This window comes from Parasteatoda tepidariorum, chromosome 8 (genome assembly GCF_982258835.1).
Source record: "Parasteatoda tepidariorum strain Cologne lab strain chromosome 8, Ptep-v5.0, whole genome shotgun sequence".
NCBI classification, from domain to species: Eukaryota; Metazoa; Arthropoda; class Arachnida; order Araneae; family Theridiidae; genus Parasteatoda; species Parasteatoda tepidariorum.
This window is the reverse complement of record NC_141762.1, coordinates 50,822,735-50,840,263: the sequence shown is the minus strand read 5'-3', so window position 1 is coordinate 50,840,263 and position 17,529 is coordinate 50,822,735. Positions and strand designations below refer to the sequence as shown.

The 17,529-nt window shown below is 30.5% G+C and overlaps 1 protein-coding gene across 2 annotated transcripts; it reads right to left on the bottom strand.

Moving 5' to 3' along the window:
* Nucleotides 1–1,605: 1,605 nt before the first annotated feature.
* LOC107456027 (N-acetylglucosamine transporter UNC93A) lies at nt 1,606–17,283 on the bottom strand. 2 transcript variants are annotated; one of them, XM_087150282.1, is made up of 5 exons: nt 17,134–17,271; nt 11,388–11,525; nt 8,012–9,493; nt 5,487–5,754; nt 1,606–1,834 (listed from the first exon to the last, which is right to left on the bottom strand). In XM_087150282.1, exons 3-5 carry the CDS (start codon nt 9,449–9,451, stop codon nt 1,623–1,625), a joined length of 1,920 nt encoding a protein of 639 aa, XP_087006408.1. In that variant the 5' UTR covers nt 9,452–9,493; nt 11,388–11,525; nt 17,134–17,271; the 3' UTR covers nt 1,606–1,622. The 2 variants fall into 2 exon arrangements, with proteins under 2 accessions (XP_087006408.1, XP_087006407.1); XM_087150281.1 differs by lacking the exon at nt 11,388–11,525 and having other exon boundaries at nt 17,134–17,283.
* Between the last annotated feature and the right edge of the window lie 246 nt (nt 17,284–17,529).

The following is a 17,529-nucleotide window of genomic DNA, read 5'->3' as shown; positions in this document are numbered from 1 at the left end:
GCCTGGAGTTGGGGTTACCAAGATCAACTGGTTTACCAAGAACAGGTGGATCGGAAGGGAGGGACCTATTCCATGGCCTCCAAGGAGCCCTGATCTGACTCCGTTGGATTTTTTCTTCTGGGGGCATATCAAGAATCTTGTGTATGCAGAGAAAATTCGTGATGTTCAACATCTCAGGGAACGAATAGTCAATTGTGTGGCAACCGTTCCCCCAGACATGCTCGCCAGGACATGGGAAGAGGTAGAATGTCGTTTAGACGTCTGCCGTGCCACTAACGGAGCTCATATAGAACTTTACTAAGTGTTAAAAAAAAAAACTTGAAAATGTAAGCTTTTCAGTCATGTATAAAACATGTATGTATGTTTTTTATTTCATTAAAATATTTTGCCTCAAAACCCCGGAGTTCTTTTATAGACACCCTGTATATAATAAAATTGCAACGTAAGTAGTCAATAAGTATTAGTTCTTAAATGTATCTTTTTTCAACACTACTTTTAGACAAAGTAAACTTTTGAAAATGAAGCAGTATGCAGATATTATGAGAAACACACTGATGATGATGAATGATGGTTGCTTAATGATGGGTGATGAATGATGCATGAAGGATCATAAATGATGGCTGAAGGATGATGGATGATGAATGATGACGGATGACAGTGATGAGGACAAATGACGGTTAAAATCACTACTAGTTCCCATATTCTGCTACTTCACATACAATAAGGAATCACATACAATTGAAAGAGAACATACAACTTATGTTAAACACTTTTTCTTGAAAATTTCTTATTCTAGGAGTGTATTATATTTTGTACTTATAAATGCATTTTATTTTGCTTCATATCATTTCATATCATCATATCATCATTATCATCATCATACGGTCGAATTTCACTTTTAACTTTCCATTTTTTGCTAACTGCGTGGTTTTTAAAATTGTAATTTAGAAAACCAAAAGTTCTAGTAAACGATTGACATATAAACGAAAAAATTACCAAAATGAATGGTTTATGCATTTGGTTTTAAATGCATTTGGTTTTTCTTACCAGAATTATGTGTTTAATTTTACCAGAAATGTCATTACCATACAGTACGGTAATTTTACCAGATTTTTTTTTCTCTGAGTAGATATAATTCTACGTTCCCTATGCCACCTATTGCGACAATATATTAAGAATCATTGGCGTCACTAATAGTTTAGCAATTAGTTCCACAATACCAACGTAATTATTTTATATGTATAGTATAATAATTTGTATAGTAATTATTTTCGAGATTTAGATTTAAAGTTGTGTTAAATCTTCATTATTCACTTCGTTAAATCTTCATTAGTACCAGTGACTTCCACAATGCCAGTGTAATTAACTTATACGTATAGTATAGCAATTTGTATTGTAATTATTTTCGAGATTTGCATTTAAAGTTGTGTTAAATCTTCATTATCACGTCTCTGTATAGTGAAAGGAAACAAACATTGCGATGTTCGTCAAAAAATGTCGCATGCTATAAATATCACACGCATTTATATGCAGTTGGTAAATACTTAGATTAAACATTTCTTTTCCAAGTATAGTCACAAATAGCTTTTAATTAATAATAAAACAAACAAAAAAAAGCGTATTTATTTCATGAAATACTTTCTTTTATGTCTTTTTTCGACAATGACGTATCCAATAAATCCAATAATAGATACAACAAGTAAGGCACACATTTTTTCAAAAATACAAAAATATCCAGAGATTGCTAAGGATAAACATAGGCCTAAGGAATACCATACATAATAAGCAGAGAAAGCAGCTTCTTGGTTTTCTTTAAAGAATATTCCATACAGTGCTGAAAGTGATACAATTCAAGTTTTAAAATAAACATAAATTCATACGGATTTAAAATGCTAAAACACTAACTTCCAATAAATGATAAATTCAACGAGTATATATTTTGATAGTTAAAGATCATACTAAGTAAAAAAAAATAGAGTAATTTAGAGCACAATGATGTTAAGTGCACAGAGAATTGCCTTTCCATAAATGTTTTAAATGTATAAATTTCAAACTATTTTAGGATCAGCATTTTTGCTGACGAATCGTTTAATGGAAAATAATATTTTCAATACAGAAATTAAAAGCAGAAGTCATGTTGTTTGTGAATTCTAGAACTTTTTTATAACACAAAGTAAAATTTTGCCACTTAATTATATATTCTTCTTGGTCTTTTTCGAAAAATATTCCATACAGTGTTCAAAAAATTCGAATTTTGAAACAAATATAAATTCATACGAATTTAAAATACTAAAATGCTAGTTCCGATTAAATGATAAACTTACTGAAGTTAAGGATTTGAATAAGTAAAAAGCTTACTGAAAATTAGAGCACAATGATGTAAAGTGCTCAGATTTTTTCTTCTTCTTAAATTCTTTTAATTTCTAATATTTTTGGCTCCATATATTTACTGAAAAATTATTTAATAGGGCATATAATGACTTATTAGTATTTCCAATGAAGAAATTAAATTCAGGATTCATAAATTTTGTGAGTGTTTATTGAGTATTCTTTATTTTGTGAGTGTAAATTTATTTCAATGTCACAAAGTTAAATATTATTTTTGAATTTTTGTCGTTTATAATAAATAAATTAAAATGATACATGAATATTTTTTAAAGAGAAAAAAAATGAGCTATTTATTTAACAGGTTAAATCAAAAGAATTTTTAAATGTTCCTGAATATTTTTTATCAATAATATGAGTGGGATCATAAATAACGTCGCCTCAATGAAAGAAGCCATAGTTCACTTTTATCATTTGAATTGTTTTTAATTGAAAAGATATATGCAACAATGATTTAATTCTTCTCCAGTCTTCTTCACTGAGAGAAACTTTCATTCAGAAATAAATGCTGTTAAAAGTTTACAAAGAGCTAAGTGATAAAGGTACTTAATGATATTTTAAAGAATTTGCGAATATTAGTTTTAGCCTTTAGGATTAAATAGTAAAAATTATTAGCTTAGCCGTTATTTCTTATTCATGAACTTCGAATTGAAGAAATTTATGAATTCCGTAAGATGCACTGATTGCGACTTAATGTTCAGATTAGCATCTTAGTGCATCAGAGTTTAATATGTATCCAATTCTTCTGATAGTTGACTATTTGTTTCCAAGTGCACATGCAACCTTCTTCCACTCAAAAAGCATTCACAGATTGTCACTTATCAAAATGAATGATTTGAAATAAAAATATGGAATTTAATAAGATTAAAGTAAGATTTTTCTCCGGGAAATTCAATTTTTTTTGATAAATGTCAGTGGAAACTTTCGTTCGTTCACTGTGCTTTTCATACGTTTATACTCCCTCAATGTATATTTATAAAAGGGAAGGGACAAAAAAAAAAAAAAGAACACCATAACCAAACTTTAACATCCTTTACCTAACGAAAAAACTAGCTCCAATGTCCTTTGAGGCGCTATCACTTATTTTGGCTGTTTATTTGTTTAAATGTTGAATAATCGCCCTATGATTATTTTGTATTTACTTACTTACTTACTTATCCTCTACGTGCCATTGGGCACTTAAGGCCTCTAGCATATCCCTCCAACGCCTCCTGTCTCTAGCAATAGATCTTGCTTCCTCCCAGCCAGATATTCTACATTCTTTTAATTCGTCCAAAAACATGCATTGGATGGTAAGTCTGGGTCTTCCTCTTGTTCTTTTACCATCAGGGGCCCATGTAAGCGCAACAGATGTAATTTTTTCTTTGGGCATTCTAAGGATATGTCCGAGCCAGCTCCATCTTCGTTTTTTAATTTCATCTACTATTGTTTTTATTTTAGCTTTCTTTAATAGATTTTGGCTTGATACTTTGTAAGGCCAGAAAATTTTTAAAATAAATCTTAAACATTTGTTTTGAAGGGTTTCTAATTTTTGCATATCGATCTTAGTCTGTTTCCAGGTTTCTGTGCCATTAAATAGTACTGCTCTAACAATAGCTTTGTGAACAACTATTTTTGTCTTTATTTCAATATTTGACTCTCTCCAAAATTTATGTAATCCCTTAAAACATGTTCTTGCTTTGATTATTCTCTGTCTAATATCTTCACTACTCCCCCCTTATTTTGTATTTAACTCGATATCATTCCATCTAAATATTAGTAATAAAGTCCAATAGGTTTGCAAAGGAATAACTTCCCAGTTAATAATTGCACAGTAGAAGATTTTCTTCAACTCTAAGTTCTGGCAGGAAAACTAGTCAGAATTAATCAGCAAAAGTTTATGAGCGAAATGCAATCGGTCTCCTTACTTTTTTTTTTCAGCGCTATCGCTACCTAAATTTAGCTTTATGCGATTAACCATCCGCAAAGAGTGTGAAACTGGCCAACTGGGCATTTTCTACAAATGAATTTTTGAGTCAGAAATTTCAAATAATATGTGATTGCGTTTTCTTGGTAGTATTTTTAATGTTATAAATAACCCTTTAAATGTTATAAGTGATGAAGAGCAAAGAGTGCCAAAATAGTAAGTGCGCCAAAAACATCGATAAAGTGAGCCAAAGGGTGAGTTTGGCGAAGTTCCCTCTTGCTGTAGGGGTTGCATCCATTTAGGAGTCAGTTGTGCTGCCGCAGTGTTGAAAGGTGACCATGCACGAGTGACGACGCCCTGTTGAGTAATTCTAGCTTCTCCCCCTACTGTAATCTAGAGATCTTGCTTAATTGTATTCAAGATATTTTAATCATTAAATTTAAATCAAACTTTAAATATGTGTTATCTAATTTTAACTCAAATTAACATGATACATAATAAGGTCGAAGTTGTATCATAAGCAAATCTTATTTATACCACCTATTGTAAAAGCACGATTTTGCAATTTGAGAAAAATAAAAAACTAAATAGAATTAAGTAATTAAGTATGTAAGTGTTTCGAATTGAAATACGCATAGAGTTGTTATTAGTTGCTGCAAGGAATAAGTTGGCCGTCTTAAGTCTTTTTATTTTATTGACATCTTGAAAATTACAAACATATAACTGATCTGATCCAAAAGATGAATATTCAGCCGATATCTTGACCAGTTAACATTTATTGTATGGATCAATATTGTCTGTGCAATATACACTGTAAATAATTTTTGGATCAAATTAAAGTAAAAAGTAGGCTGCCGTTACATTTTACCATCAAATCCATTTTTACTAAAACGTTTACGGAACAAAAAATATGACCTACCCTAATTTTTACAATAATAATTACAGTAACATATCTGACCCACCCCAATTAAATAAATATTACGGTATTATATTTTACGGTGAAAATGAATTTTACGGTAAAATTGCTGTTGCCGATGAAGCACTAAGAGTGCCGGTACTTTATAACGTAGACTTCAAAAACCGTTCCATCTCCAGAAAAAAGTAATAAAACTAAGGATTTTATTCATGCTGGTGATAACGGTGATTTCTCATTAATTATAACAGATTTCTTGTGAGTATTAAATAAATATCTTACCTCTTGTCTGAGACCAAATGATTCCGATGTTGATTCCATAAATTCCGGAAAGAATGTAAAGCATTTTTACGTGTTCAGGATTTGGTTCCCAGACCAGCAGGGTGACGTTTGTTGTAAAATTTAGAACAAAAGCTACAGAGAAGACACGTTTTCTGTCCGCATATTTTATTAACCATCCTGATGCTGACGAAGAAACTGCACAGCAGAGACCGTAACAGGCTGAAGACAAAGTCACGTGGTTGATTCCGAAAGCACAGCCACTGTACGCCTGTTTTTAATAAATAATTCAATATGGCATTATGTTATTAAATAAATGCTATGTAAGTTAGTTGTGAAGTTGAAGGGAAATGTGTTAATTAACTTTTCGTTAATTAGAACTAATAAATTAAGCAAACGAATAAATTTTACTACATGCAGTGATATTGCATATGCAGTTTATTTATGTGTTTTCTTTTCTCTTATCAAAATTACTTGTTGGTTAGACAGCAACATCTAGCGTTATGTGCTTGATAGCTTTTTTTATAGTGATGCTCTTACTTATTCTATGTTTAAACTTGTATACAGGGTGTCCCAAAACGACCGCATAAACTCTGCACAGCTAGATTCCTAGTTGGGAGTACATAAAAACTGCGAACATAAAAACGATCCATAGTTTACGAGAAAAATACGAAAAACAAAGTATGACGTCACTGCTGGTGCAAGAAAAAAACACTTCATTGGACATATCAACAACAGTCTGTGCATATATCTTTCAAGGCGATAATATTTAGAACGTTCGCCGCGCATATTCTGCTTTAAATTGTGCATAGTATACTGCTGTTGATATGTTCAATAAAGTGTTTTCTCTTGCACCGACAGTGACGTCATACTTTGTTTTTCGTATTTTTCTCGTAAACTATGGATCGTACAGGAACGCTTCTTGGGCAGTTTTTATGTACTCCAAACGAAGAATCTAGCTGTGCAGAGTTTATGCGGTCATTTTGGGACACCCTGTATATATATCTTTTTCTTCTTCCTTGAAGTCTTGTTTCATCATGTTCTGACAAACTACTTAATTTTTGGCTCTAAATCTTTCCCTTATTATTGGTTTGCAACAGAATGTTTGTTATGTATATTTTTAATTTTATATTATAAATGATTGAGAAGTAATGAGTTAAGCTATTTAATAACTGAGTAGTTTACCGAGGACGAACAGTTACGAATAAATGAGGTCATCAACACACATTCGAGTAGCATTTCAAGTTATATCGGATGCTAGTGGAATAAATCTATTTTCAGTTAATAGATCTGAGTAATTTCTAATATGAAAATTTAAATTTAGTGTATCAGAATCAATGTCGTAAATTATTGGCACATATTTACATTTAGAATGATTTAAAATAACACTGAATTTTAAAATAAATAAATCGATAGTGTATTTTGCTTTTCGTTTTTAAATTCCAAGATCCAACAACCACTGCCCTTAAATTTCTCATGCTTCAAAGATTTCTAAATTTCTCATATATCTAGTTCTTCGTTTGTTAAAAGCTTAAATATTTTTCATATTCTAATTTTTACGAATTTAAAAAACTTATTATCGAGTTATGATATTGTACAATACATACTTTTAATAGCGAAATGGCTTAATTAAATTATTAAAACAGTTAAAATTAATTTTAACTCCCCCCCCCGAATTCCTGGCTCCAATAGTGGAACAAAATGGACCAGAAAATGTAATTTTTAAACTCTTATCGAATTTTAATTCCTTTATTTTCATTAATTTAAAATTTTATTACTCCATATAAAAAGGCTAAATTACAAGTTGTTCAAGATAAAAGAAGTTTTGAATAATCATTTGTTTAATTCATTTCTCTGTGGAATAATTGGTATTTTTAACTCCAAAATTTCCACTTTTTATAAGTAATTTTTTTAAACGTGAGCAAATATGAGCATTTTTCAGTTCATTATTTTATTTTATAACCGTCGTTGAACAGCCTACCCTACTTTGGGTTTACGACTACTAATGTTCAACTCCATAGCTTGTAACTTTGAACCCAATCCAGAAGACAAGGGAAGTCCTAGATCAAGTTTTGAGTGAAATTCGTCTTCGTGCAGGTCTTTTCGGTGGAACTAATCCTCATTTGCGTGACATGGGGAGGAAAACCACGAAAACGTCCCTCTGGTTAGCTTGACGGCAGGGAGACTATAACCCATGATCTGTCTATCACTGAGAGATATTTTTCGTCAGCACAGGTCGAGCCGGATTCAGAATGCGGAATACTTGAAATTTCTTGAATCTAAATTATACATTTTACTCTAAAAATACTCAAAATAAATTAATAAGTTCTATGTTTTAATAATGACAACAAAGCAAAGTTAGGTGATAAAAATAAATATGTATTCTGATTGTTTTGTTGTAAGATTGCATCTGAATGTGAGAGTGAACAAGGCACCATAAATTTCCGGATTAAAAATTTATTAAAATACGGAATTAAGACAAATCACTGAAAATAAATAAGAATTATTGTAAAATTATTACTACTTACCTGTGTAAAGTCTCCGAGGAAGAATCCAGTAGACATTCCAGTATTTAAAGTGCATAGTATCAAAAGTGCTGAATCGATATTCTTTGAAAATTCATAAGTAGCTAATAATCGTTGTAATGAAAAACGTATATTTGTTCTCTTAGCGTCTAAGTTGTCTAGAAGGAAGAATACGAATATAAATGAAATGACAGCTAGCAAAGTACAAACAGAAAAATATATATATCTTTTTTCATCCTCCAAATCTGCTAGTGTTTCATTTACGCATATCAGTCCTCCTTGGCAAAACTTGGTACCGCAATTGCAAGTGAAATTGTAGCTATCGTCAATAAAATCATATCCCCCAATAATGAAGAATGATATCAAGTTGCTCCAAAAAATGGTAGATAGAAACGCCATGCCAAAAATACCAAATACTCGAGAAGTAATAGCTTCTATATATATTTTTTTACATGCTAAAGCTAAATCTGGATCCTTAGCCTCGACATTCTTAATATCTTTTGAATTGGTATCGTGAATGTTATCATCAGAGCTATCTTTCAATTCCATTTCCTTAAAAGTAACATTCACATCACTCTTTGCTTTCTTTTTTTCATCGAAATCTAAGCTTTGTTCGAAAGTTGATGTCTCTGCAGCCTGCCTATTTTCATCTAAAGATTGCCTTTGTGTAAAAGAATATCTCTGGTCTTTGTGAACAGAATTTATTTTCATTATGGGTATTGCACTGGAACGGCGAGCTGTCAACTGCTCTTCGTTGGTAAAAGAATTCCTCCGCAGAGATAGGGTAAGCGCACTTTGTCGTCTAATATTGGCTACGTTAACGTCAGAATACGTTCTTTTACGACCAGTTATATACACAAAAGCCGCTGGCAATGCGCAGTCGTTCTCACTACACGCATCATCGTCTTCAATATCGTCTGCTAATACTCCGATTATTGAATCAAAATTTGGCAACAGCTTAGGTAATTCTTTTTCCAAGTCTTCCTCAGAATACATGCATTCTGCCAACATTATGGATAGATCATTTAAATAAGTTGCCGATGAACTCCATAACAAGGAGACACCAATGCCGTTTAGAATTGATGTTGGTATCAATACTTCCCAGTGTGGGTAAAAGTTTGCTAAAATGTATGGTATGTACAATATTATGGACACAGAAAATATGGTTTTGCTACCAAATCTCTTTATGAAATATTCTGGTATAAGGAGAGAACATATTGAGGTAACTGCTAATATTATGGCCTGTGAGGCAACTCCAATTCCTTCCTGTTTGTTAATTGTGCTTTGTAAAAATTGAACTCCAGTGTATGATAGAAATAATATGAAAACACCAATGCAAACAACTATGATGTTTTTGACCATTCGGAATTTGCTCATTTTGATTTTCGAGGAATTTGACTTCATCGTTGTAGGTTCTGTTCTTTCAACAACTTCATAAACCATTGTGGAAGATCTGGGGTGTTGCCTTTTCACTAAGAATATCACCTAAAATAAAAAGTAATGATTTTAATCAGGGTTGATGAAGCTTCTCGCATTAATTTCTGAAAATATATTAAGTCACGCAATGGATTATGTCAAGAAAGCGTAACTTTTCAGTGATTTCTTTCCAGATTTGGCGGCAAGAAGTTCCTCTTGATATATGCTCAAAGATTATGACTAATGTAATTCGAAATTTCCATTAATTGCGAAATATAATTGAAAAAGATTCCAAGTGACGACTTTTTCTCTCTCATTTTATTACCGACGTTGAATAGCCTCAGTAGTCTTATAAATTTGAACCCAGCCCAGAAGACACGAGAAATTCCGAATCAAGCATTGGGATAAACTAGACTTCGTACAGGACTTTTGAACCCAAAATCACGTCACCGTTAGCTTGAAAGTAAGGGAGTTCTGACCCATGGTCCTCCTACATGAAGTTGTAACTTAATTAATTTTATACTGAAGCTAATAAAATATCTATGAACCTTTGTTGTTTCCTAACAGCTATATCAAACGGTGCTTCTGTTTGCTTAAAAAAAGCACACCGGACAAAAAATTAGTCACCCTTAGAGAAATCATGAAAAACATCATTCAACAACGTGTAACGCAGTCTCTGGATTTGATATTTGCCTATATTTGGTTCGAAAGTGAGTCCACAAGATTTTGCAGGTGCATCGAATCCAGTGTAAGCCACGCACTGAGGATTTGATTGCACAAATCCACCAATTAGCGAGGATGCTGATTTCGGCGTTTTACCCGTTGTTCCAACATGTACCACAAATTTTTAATGGAGTTCAAGTCAGGTGATTTTGCATGCCAGTCGAGATGTAATTGAGTGCCTAAGTGTTCATAAAGCCAGTCACATATTCTTCCAGCCCGATGAACTTTGCTGTTGTCATCTTGAAAAATAGGAATATCGACAACATACTCTTCATGAAGATGTTGACTGAAAGGCTACACCTGATCATCTAGAATGTTAAAAAAACATGTTGGTTCATGTTAGAGGCCACCTCAGTGAGGAGGCCCAATCCATAATAAGAAAAACATCCCCAAAACATGACAAACCTACTTCCGGCTTGAACCTGACCTTACACACAGTCAGGATGAAATGCTTCACCTGATCTTCGGTACACTCGACGACGTGCGTCATTTGAATAAAGGCAAAAATGAGATTCTTCAGACCATATTACATTCCGTCAGTCCGCAGCTGCCCACGTTCTCTGATCTCTAGCCCACTACAGCCGCACAGCTTTATGCGTCTGTGTGAGGAATGGCCTCTTACGAGGTGTTCGACTCCAAATGTTCATTGCATGCAGCTCCCGTTGCAATGTTCCCTCACTAACAGGTTGGGACGGACCTGCATTTACTAACTGACGCAATTCCTGTCGGGTTTGGTAGCGACTTTGATTGACAACTCGTGAAACGCGTCTCCGATCCGTTTCATGCAGGATCTTTTTCCGACCACAATTCTGACGTCGTCTTTCGTGACCACGTATATTATACCACTGCTTGTAGAAATGTTAAACAGCCCGCATCGAAACACCAACAAATCCAACAACTTCATTCACCGTATGACCATGGGCACGGCCAAACACAACTGCCCCTTTTTGCCACTCTATCATATCCTTACACTTACCCATATTTACACACAATTTCCGCTTCAAACAAAAATATCTCAGTGATATCGACTTGCATTTGATCACGTTGAAGCAGTGCGTACACAGTTGAGCACGTCACTTGACCACTGCGTCATCTAACGAAACTTAACGATTCATCGGTGCTTGTTCACTAGGGTGACTAATTTTTGTCCGGTGAGCTTACATGAAATGTAAGAAGACAATTATCTTTTTTAATATTTATAGAAACACGTGACTAAAGCATAAATAAGATGGCTACTTACTTAATATTCTAAAGGCATAAATAGATGCTCCTCTGAACTCTAAAAGAATTTCTTAAGGTAGATAGCGAGAAAAGTTAACATCTCTTAGTACATATGGCAGTATAGAATGTGATACCGAATGCATAATATTAAATGAAGCTGCAAAAAATTACATTTCATAAATATCTATGTATTTTAAAAAACTAACAGTTAAAATTATTACGCATATTACATTAAAGAAATTCAAAGGTAAAGATACTTTTAGCTTAATTGAAAAAGATTAGTATTTATGTATATGTTGAACAATTTTATCACCAGTTTTGCTCATTTAATAGATAGGGTCAAGCACTTAAATTCATTCTGGAGCATATTTTTATTATTTATAATGTCAGAGGAGATTGACGTAGGTTTAAAATAGCACAACTCAAGAGAACAAGGATATAAAAATTTAAAAGAGACTCATTCTACACCTTGCTTCCCAGTATCGGTCAGCGATATTTGCTCCACTGAGAGCACTGCAAAAGAGAAAATGGTGGCCATGAATTACAAAGTGGCCTCGACATATAGAGCAATATGGATCGGAAGCCAGCTTGAATCTGTGTAAGTACGCGACAAGAGAGTCCTGTTCTATAAAAAGCCGGGACTGAGCAAAGACCTCGTGGCGCGGCCATTCGGGAATGCTATTTATCTCAAAATCCTTCCACTTTTTGTTAGAATTCCTTTCCCTTCCTTAGAATCTCTTTTCCTTTTATTAGAATATTTTTCTTTTTCTTTCCTTCATTTAGATAGCAATAAACAAATTTTTTAAATAAACAGGAGGCTTTAATAAATAAATTATCGAATTGGGACTGTTCAAATATTAGGTTTGAACACGGTAGATAATTCTTTAAGCCAATAGCTAGCACCATTTACATAAATCCAGATATTTCTGCTACTCAAATGCAACAAAGTGAAGAATTTCTATACTGTAATTGTTGTTGTCTTATGTCACTTGTCAATACTGAAAAATCTATTTTAAGGCAAAGGAGTGCGCTTCTTCTTGTTTGAAATTTTTTACTAAATGTGTGGTAATGAAAAACATAATTTTGAAAAACAGAATTTCCGGAAAACCAAGTATGAACTATATGAATTATATAAACAATATGAATTCTATATGAAAGGGAAGTACCATATACCATATATCTGGGTTTTTAGTATCAGAAATAAATGAATGATGGCTTTTTTTTTATACCAGAAATTTCATTACAGTACAGTGCAACTGTTTAGCAATTTAACTGGAATATTTTTCTCCATGCGTATGGGAAAGTTTAACTCGGTTTGCATATTTCTGATACGAATACATGACGGTTGGTGTGAGGTATATATATATATATATATATATATATATATATATATATATATATATATATATATATATATATATATATATATATATATATATATATATATTATAGGGAAAAATTACAGAACAATGTAAAAAGGGGAAACAAATAGTAATAAAAATAACAAAAAACGGGAAAAAGAAGGACAGAAAATTTTAAAAAGTACAGAAAATAAAAGATATAATCTTTTCATCAACTAACACGATTATATCTACGAAAAAGAGTGCTTTCTAATATTGCATCAATACAGCCAAAGCAAAATATATCAATACAATAGTGTGAGAAGCACTCAAAATTTCACAAAAAAATTGCAACAAATAAAATAGGACACAATAAGAAAAATATCACGTAAAAACAGAAAATAAAATAAAGAAAAAACAGAATAAAACATGAAATAAAATCTATAAAGCGAGTAGCGAATTCAAATGAACTTACATAAACGAAAAATTTTTCAAGAATGATTTAAAATATTATAGATAATGACATAAGCAAAAATTTAGGGATGATTAATATATCCAATTATGAATGTCACCGTGAGGAAGAGAAATATTTTGATTTCGTTGATAAACATCATAAACATATTATTACTGGTAACTTGAATATTATAGAAAACTTAGAACTTAGGAATTTAATGATAAAAGGCACAAAATTTAGACCAATTTACCATATGTCAATCAATAAAATTCTAAAACACTTTCTCAATGATCTCAATAGTTTTTGTTTAAAGATATCAAATAGATTCTCTTTACCTTTAGGTTTTCTAACAGAATGGAAATGGGGTGTTTATAATTACTTTAAAAACTTTGTTTTCAGTAATAAGGATAATTTAAATAACAATAACAATTGAACAAATTTTTCCAAAATTATCCAATCAATTAACTTCATAAAAATTTTGTAATTACTCCCATTGATAAAGCTAACAAAAATTATGCAATCTTCTGTAAAAATTTCTATGTTGAACTTATAAATACGGAATTAAAAAACAGTAAAAATTTTAAACTTTGTAATTTAAATAATAATATTATCATTAAAAAAATTTTAGCTTTATGTAAGAGATTGAAAATTAAAATTAGAAATATACAATTTCTTTACTTAATTATCAGTCCTAAATTTCATGAAATTCCCTTAAAATTTAGAACTATCACATGTGGACCTAATACTTATCTGGCATCATATTTTCTAACTACATAAATAAAATTATTAACAATATTTCCAAAAGGTTTCTCTTGGATTATCACTAATAATCAACCGATTTTAGAATTCTTGAACATTATAAAATTAATTCTATTAATTCTATTTCCAGGATCTTTTCAATAGCATTCCCCTTTCTAAACTAAAAGATGTCCTTTTGAATTATTATACTATGATTTTAAAAATATCCATTGTTGTGATTTTGATTATTGGGAAATTCTGATTAATTTTTGTCTTTTTAGTAATTATCTTTACAATGGAAGGGATATTTATCTTCAAATTGATGGAATACCACAAGAATCTAATTATTCTTCTCTCTTAGCTAACTTATTTTTGCATTATTATGAAAAAGTTATACTCTTAGTATTAAATTTGTTTTTAGATTTATTGATGATTTAATTATCTTTAATTTTCAAGATTTCACTATTTTATTAAATAATATTTAACCCTAGTAATTTATCTTGCTTCATAATCATGATGATAATATTAATTTCAATTTTTTGGATTTGGGTATTATAAAAGAAGAAAATATTTGCTTTGCTGATTTATACGATAAAAGAAATGACTATAATTTTAATATAAATAGACTAATTACTTGGAATTTCAATGTTTCTAGGAACATCTATTTAAATACCACCTTTAGTGAAATTGAAAGAATTAAAAGAATATGTAGTAATAATTATTCATCCAAGAAAACAAATAGATAAACTCTTTCAAAGTTTGATAAAAAAAACAATAGATACCCAACTAAAGTAATAAAATTCTATATAAAATCATCGAGTTAATCGTATATTATTGTGGATATATTTACAAAAAAATTTCGATGTTAATTTATATAGTTTTTACCATGTGCAAATACATTTCGGGCAAATCCGTGGCAAAAGTTATTTACTAAAAATTTTCGTTGTTAATTTTCTCCATGTATAAATCCTTTTCGGGCAATTCCGTGGTTAAAAATTATGTGGAAAACAGGCAATTTATGTTTCTTTCTCTTTTCTATTTTATATATTTTTTTTCTTAAATAAATATTTATTTTCCAAAATTCTTTATTGTAGGAATGGAGGAAATATTGTGGTGTCAACACCAGACTCGATCCCAGTATATATGTTCATACAAAATTTCATACAATAGCGATTGTGAACAATTTATCATTCTAACTATTAAGGATGATATATTATAAAAAAATTTCGATTAATTGCTAAGTGATTAATTATATTATAGGACCTATATCTAAACACTAGTCGCTATACTTTCATCGAACAATTTAGAAATATCTTGGGTTCATCTTTTAGGATAGCTTATACACCTAATAGATGAAATTAATATTATAATTGATTAACACGTTATACTCATAAAAATTTGGCTAAAATTATGATTTGTTTTATAAATTTAATTGAAATAAAATAAAAAGAAAATGTTCCGTATTTGTAAATCACGCTCATGGCGTTGGCGCACTGTAATACGCCAACTTGGCAAGCACAACCTTTTCAAAACTCAGTCTATGTTTTATACGCTAACACAGTCCACGCATCTACACCCAAAAGGGAAAACGCTAATAAACTCATTTTAAGTAAAAACACATTTTCAATCTTCATTTACGCCACTCCGTACAGAAAATAATAAAAAAGACAAATAAAGTGATTAAATAGTGATATAATTTTGAGATTAATTAATAAACTAAAGATTTTATTGCTAAAAATAATTCATTATATAATCGATATCTTCAATTAAATGGAGAATTTATTGACATTTCCAAAAATAAATATTTAAATTCTTTCTACCTTTTTTAAGCTTTGTTTGAAAGTAGTACGTGTTATACTATAACATGTGCATATTAAGAACAATATAGTATAGGATAAGAAATAAAATGCCGGGTATTTTATTTGTTTCATTGACTCAAAATAGAGTCTTACAGAACTGTACAGTTATTTTGTAAACTGATGTGTTTATATTTATCTACTACATCTATGGCAACAGTTAATATCTATGCACATAAATCAAATACGGATGATTATAATTATATTATTTAGCAAAGAAAATCAAAATCTAAGTTTTTTTCCTTTTATAAAATATCCAATCTGCTAAATTCCTGAAATCTTCAACAAGATGGAGAACTTATTGGACAAAGTAAAAGATTTAAATCCCTTCTGTCCTTCAGTTGCACTTGAAAGTACAGTACATAATGTTGTAATACTTATATTCTTTTTTGTTATTTAATATAAGATAAGAAATTAAATACTGGCTGATTTATATGATTCGTACACGGAGAAAAAAATTCTGGTAAAATAATCGTACTGTATGGTAACGATATTTCTGTGAAAAAATATCATTTTGGTAATTGAAACTAAAATATACGGTATTTAAAACATTCATTTCATAATTTTTCTGTTCCAATGGCAACGGTTTACCTTAAATTTTGGATTTTAAAACTATAATTCTTTTTCTCATTGGTTTAGAAATAAAATACAAAACTGAAAAGCACATTTAACCAAATAAACGCTTTTAAGCCTTGATCAAAGGTATCACGATAAAATTAGCATATTTCATCACATTTACCAAATTTTATCACAGATTATGAAGTCATATTTTATTGTTTATTTTATTAAAATTGTTACCAAAGCACTTTGGTAAAGATTAGTAAGTTCGTGTTCTAATAGACTCAGAAACAGATTAAACATTTTACCATATTCTAATAGTTTTGGCCATATTTTTTTCTCATTATAGAGATCCTATTAAAGCAATTTAAATTATGTTGCAAAAAGATGTACATTACGTAATGTGCATTATGTAATACGATGTAAGATGCACATTATGTAATACGATATGTGTAATACATTAATCGATGTACGTATTTGTGAATACGTTTAGTTATGCAAACAATAAATATTCATATGTATTATGTCATATTGTAGAGCTTAGCAAAGGAAATAGGAATTTTAGATATTTTTTTTATAAAGTTCTTTTTCGCAAGAGCAATAATTATTCATTTATATTTATTTAAAATATTAATCAAATATATATTCAAAATAAACATTTCTTTCAAAAAACGAAGGTGAACATACAGAAAAAAATATTTTAAGGTTTTACTTTTAAGCTATAGGTAGTAATTTATAGGTAGTAAAATGAAATAAAATAAATATCACGCACATTCATAGTTTAAAACGAGTGTTTTTCTTAAAATATTTTGAGCTCACCTTAGAAATCTGCTGCACGAAATGCTTAAGGTGCATTTCTAAACATTCTCCTTTAATCTTAATAAGAATATTTCGCTGACATATTTCATAGAGATGCGCTCTGAACGATTGAACGACTATATGTCAATAAAATATTTTTGATCGCATAGAATTCACCAGTACATAATAAAGCTTTGCAAACAATTCTGATTGGAATAATCACAAAGTAAATAGACTCCGTCGTAAAGTAAGTAAAAGTAAATTGTTTTCTATAGATGGCAATTACCGGAAAAAGCTGTATATGTTGCACTATATTTTTGCTTTTTTTTAACCCCGTTTCTATGTTTGCACATTCAAAAAATTTTTTTTGTTACTTTTCTGTTTTTAAGTTGTAAACATTAAAGTTTTGTAATATAT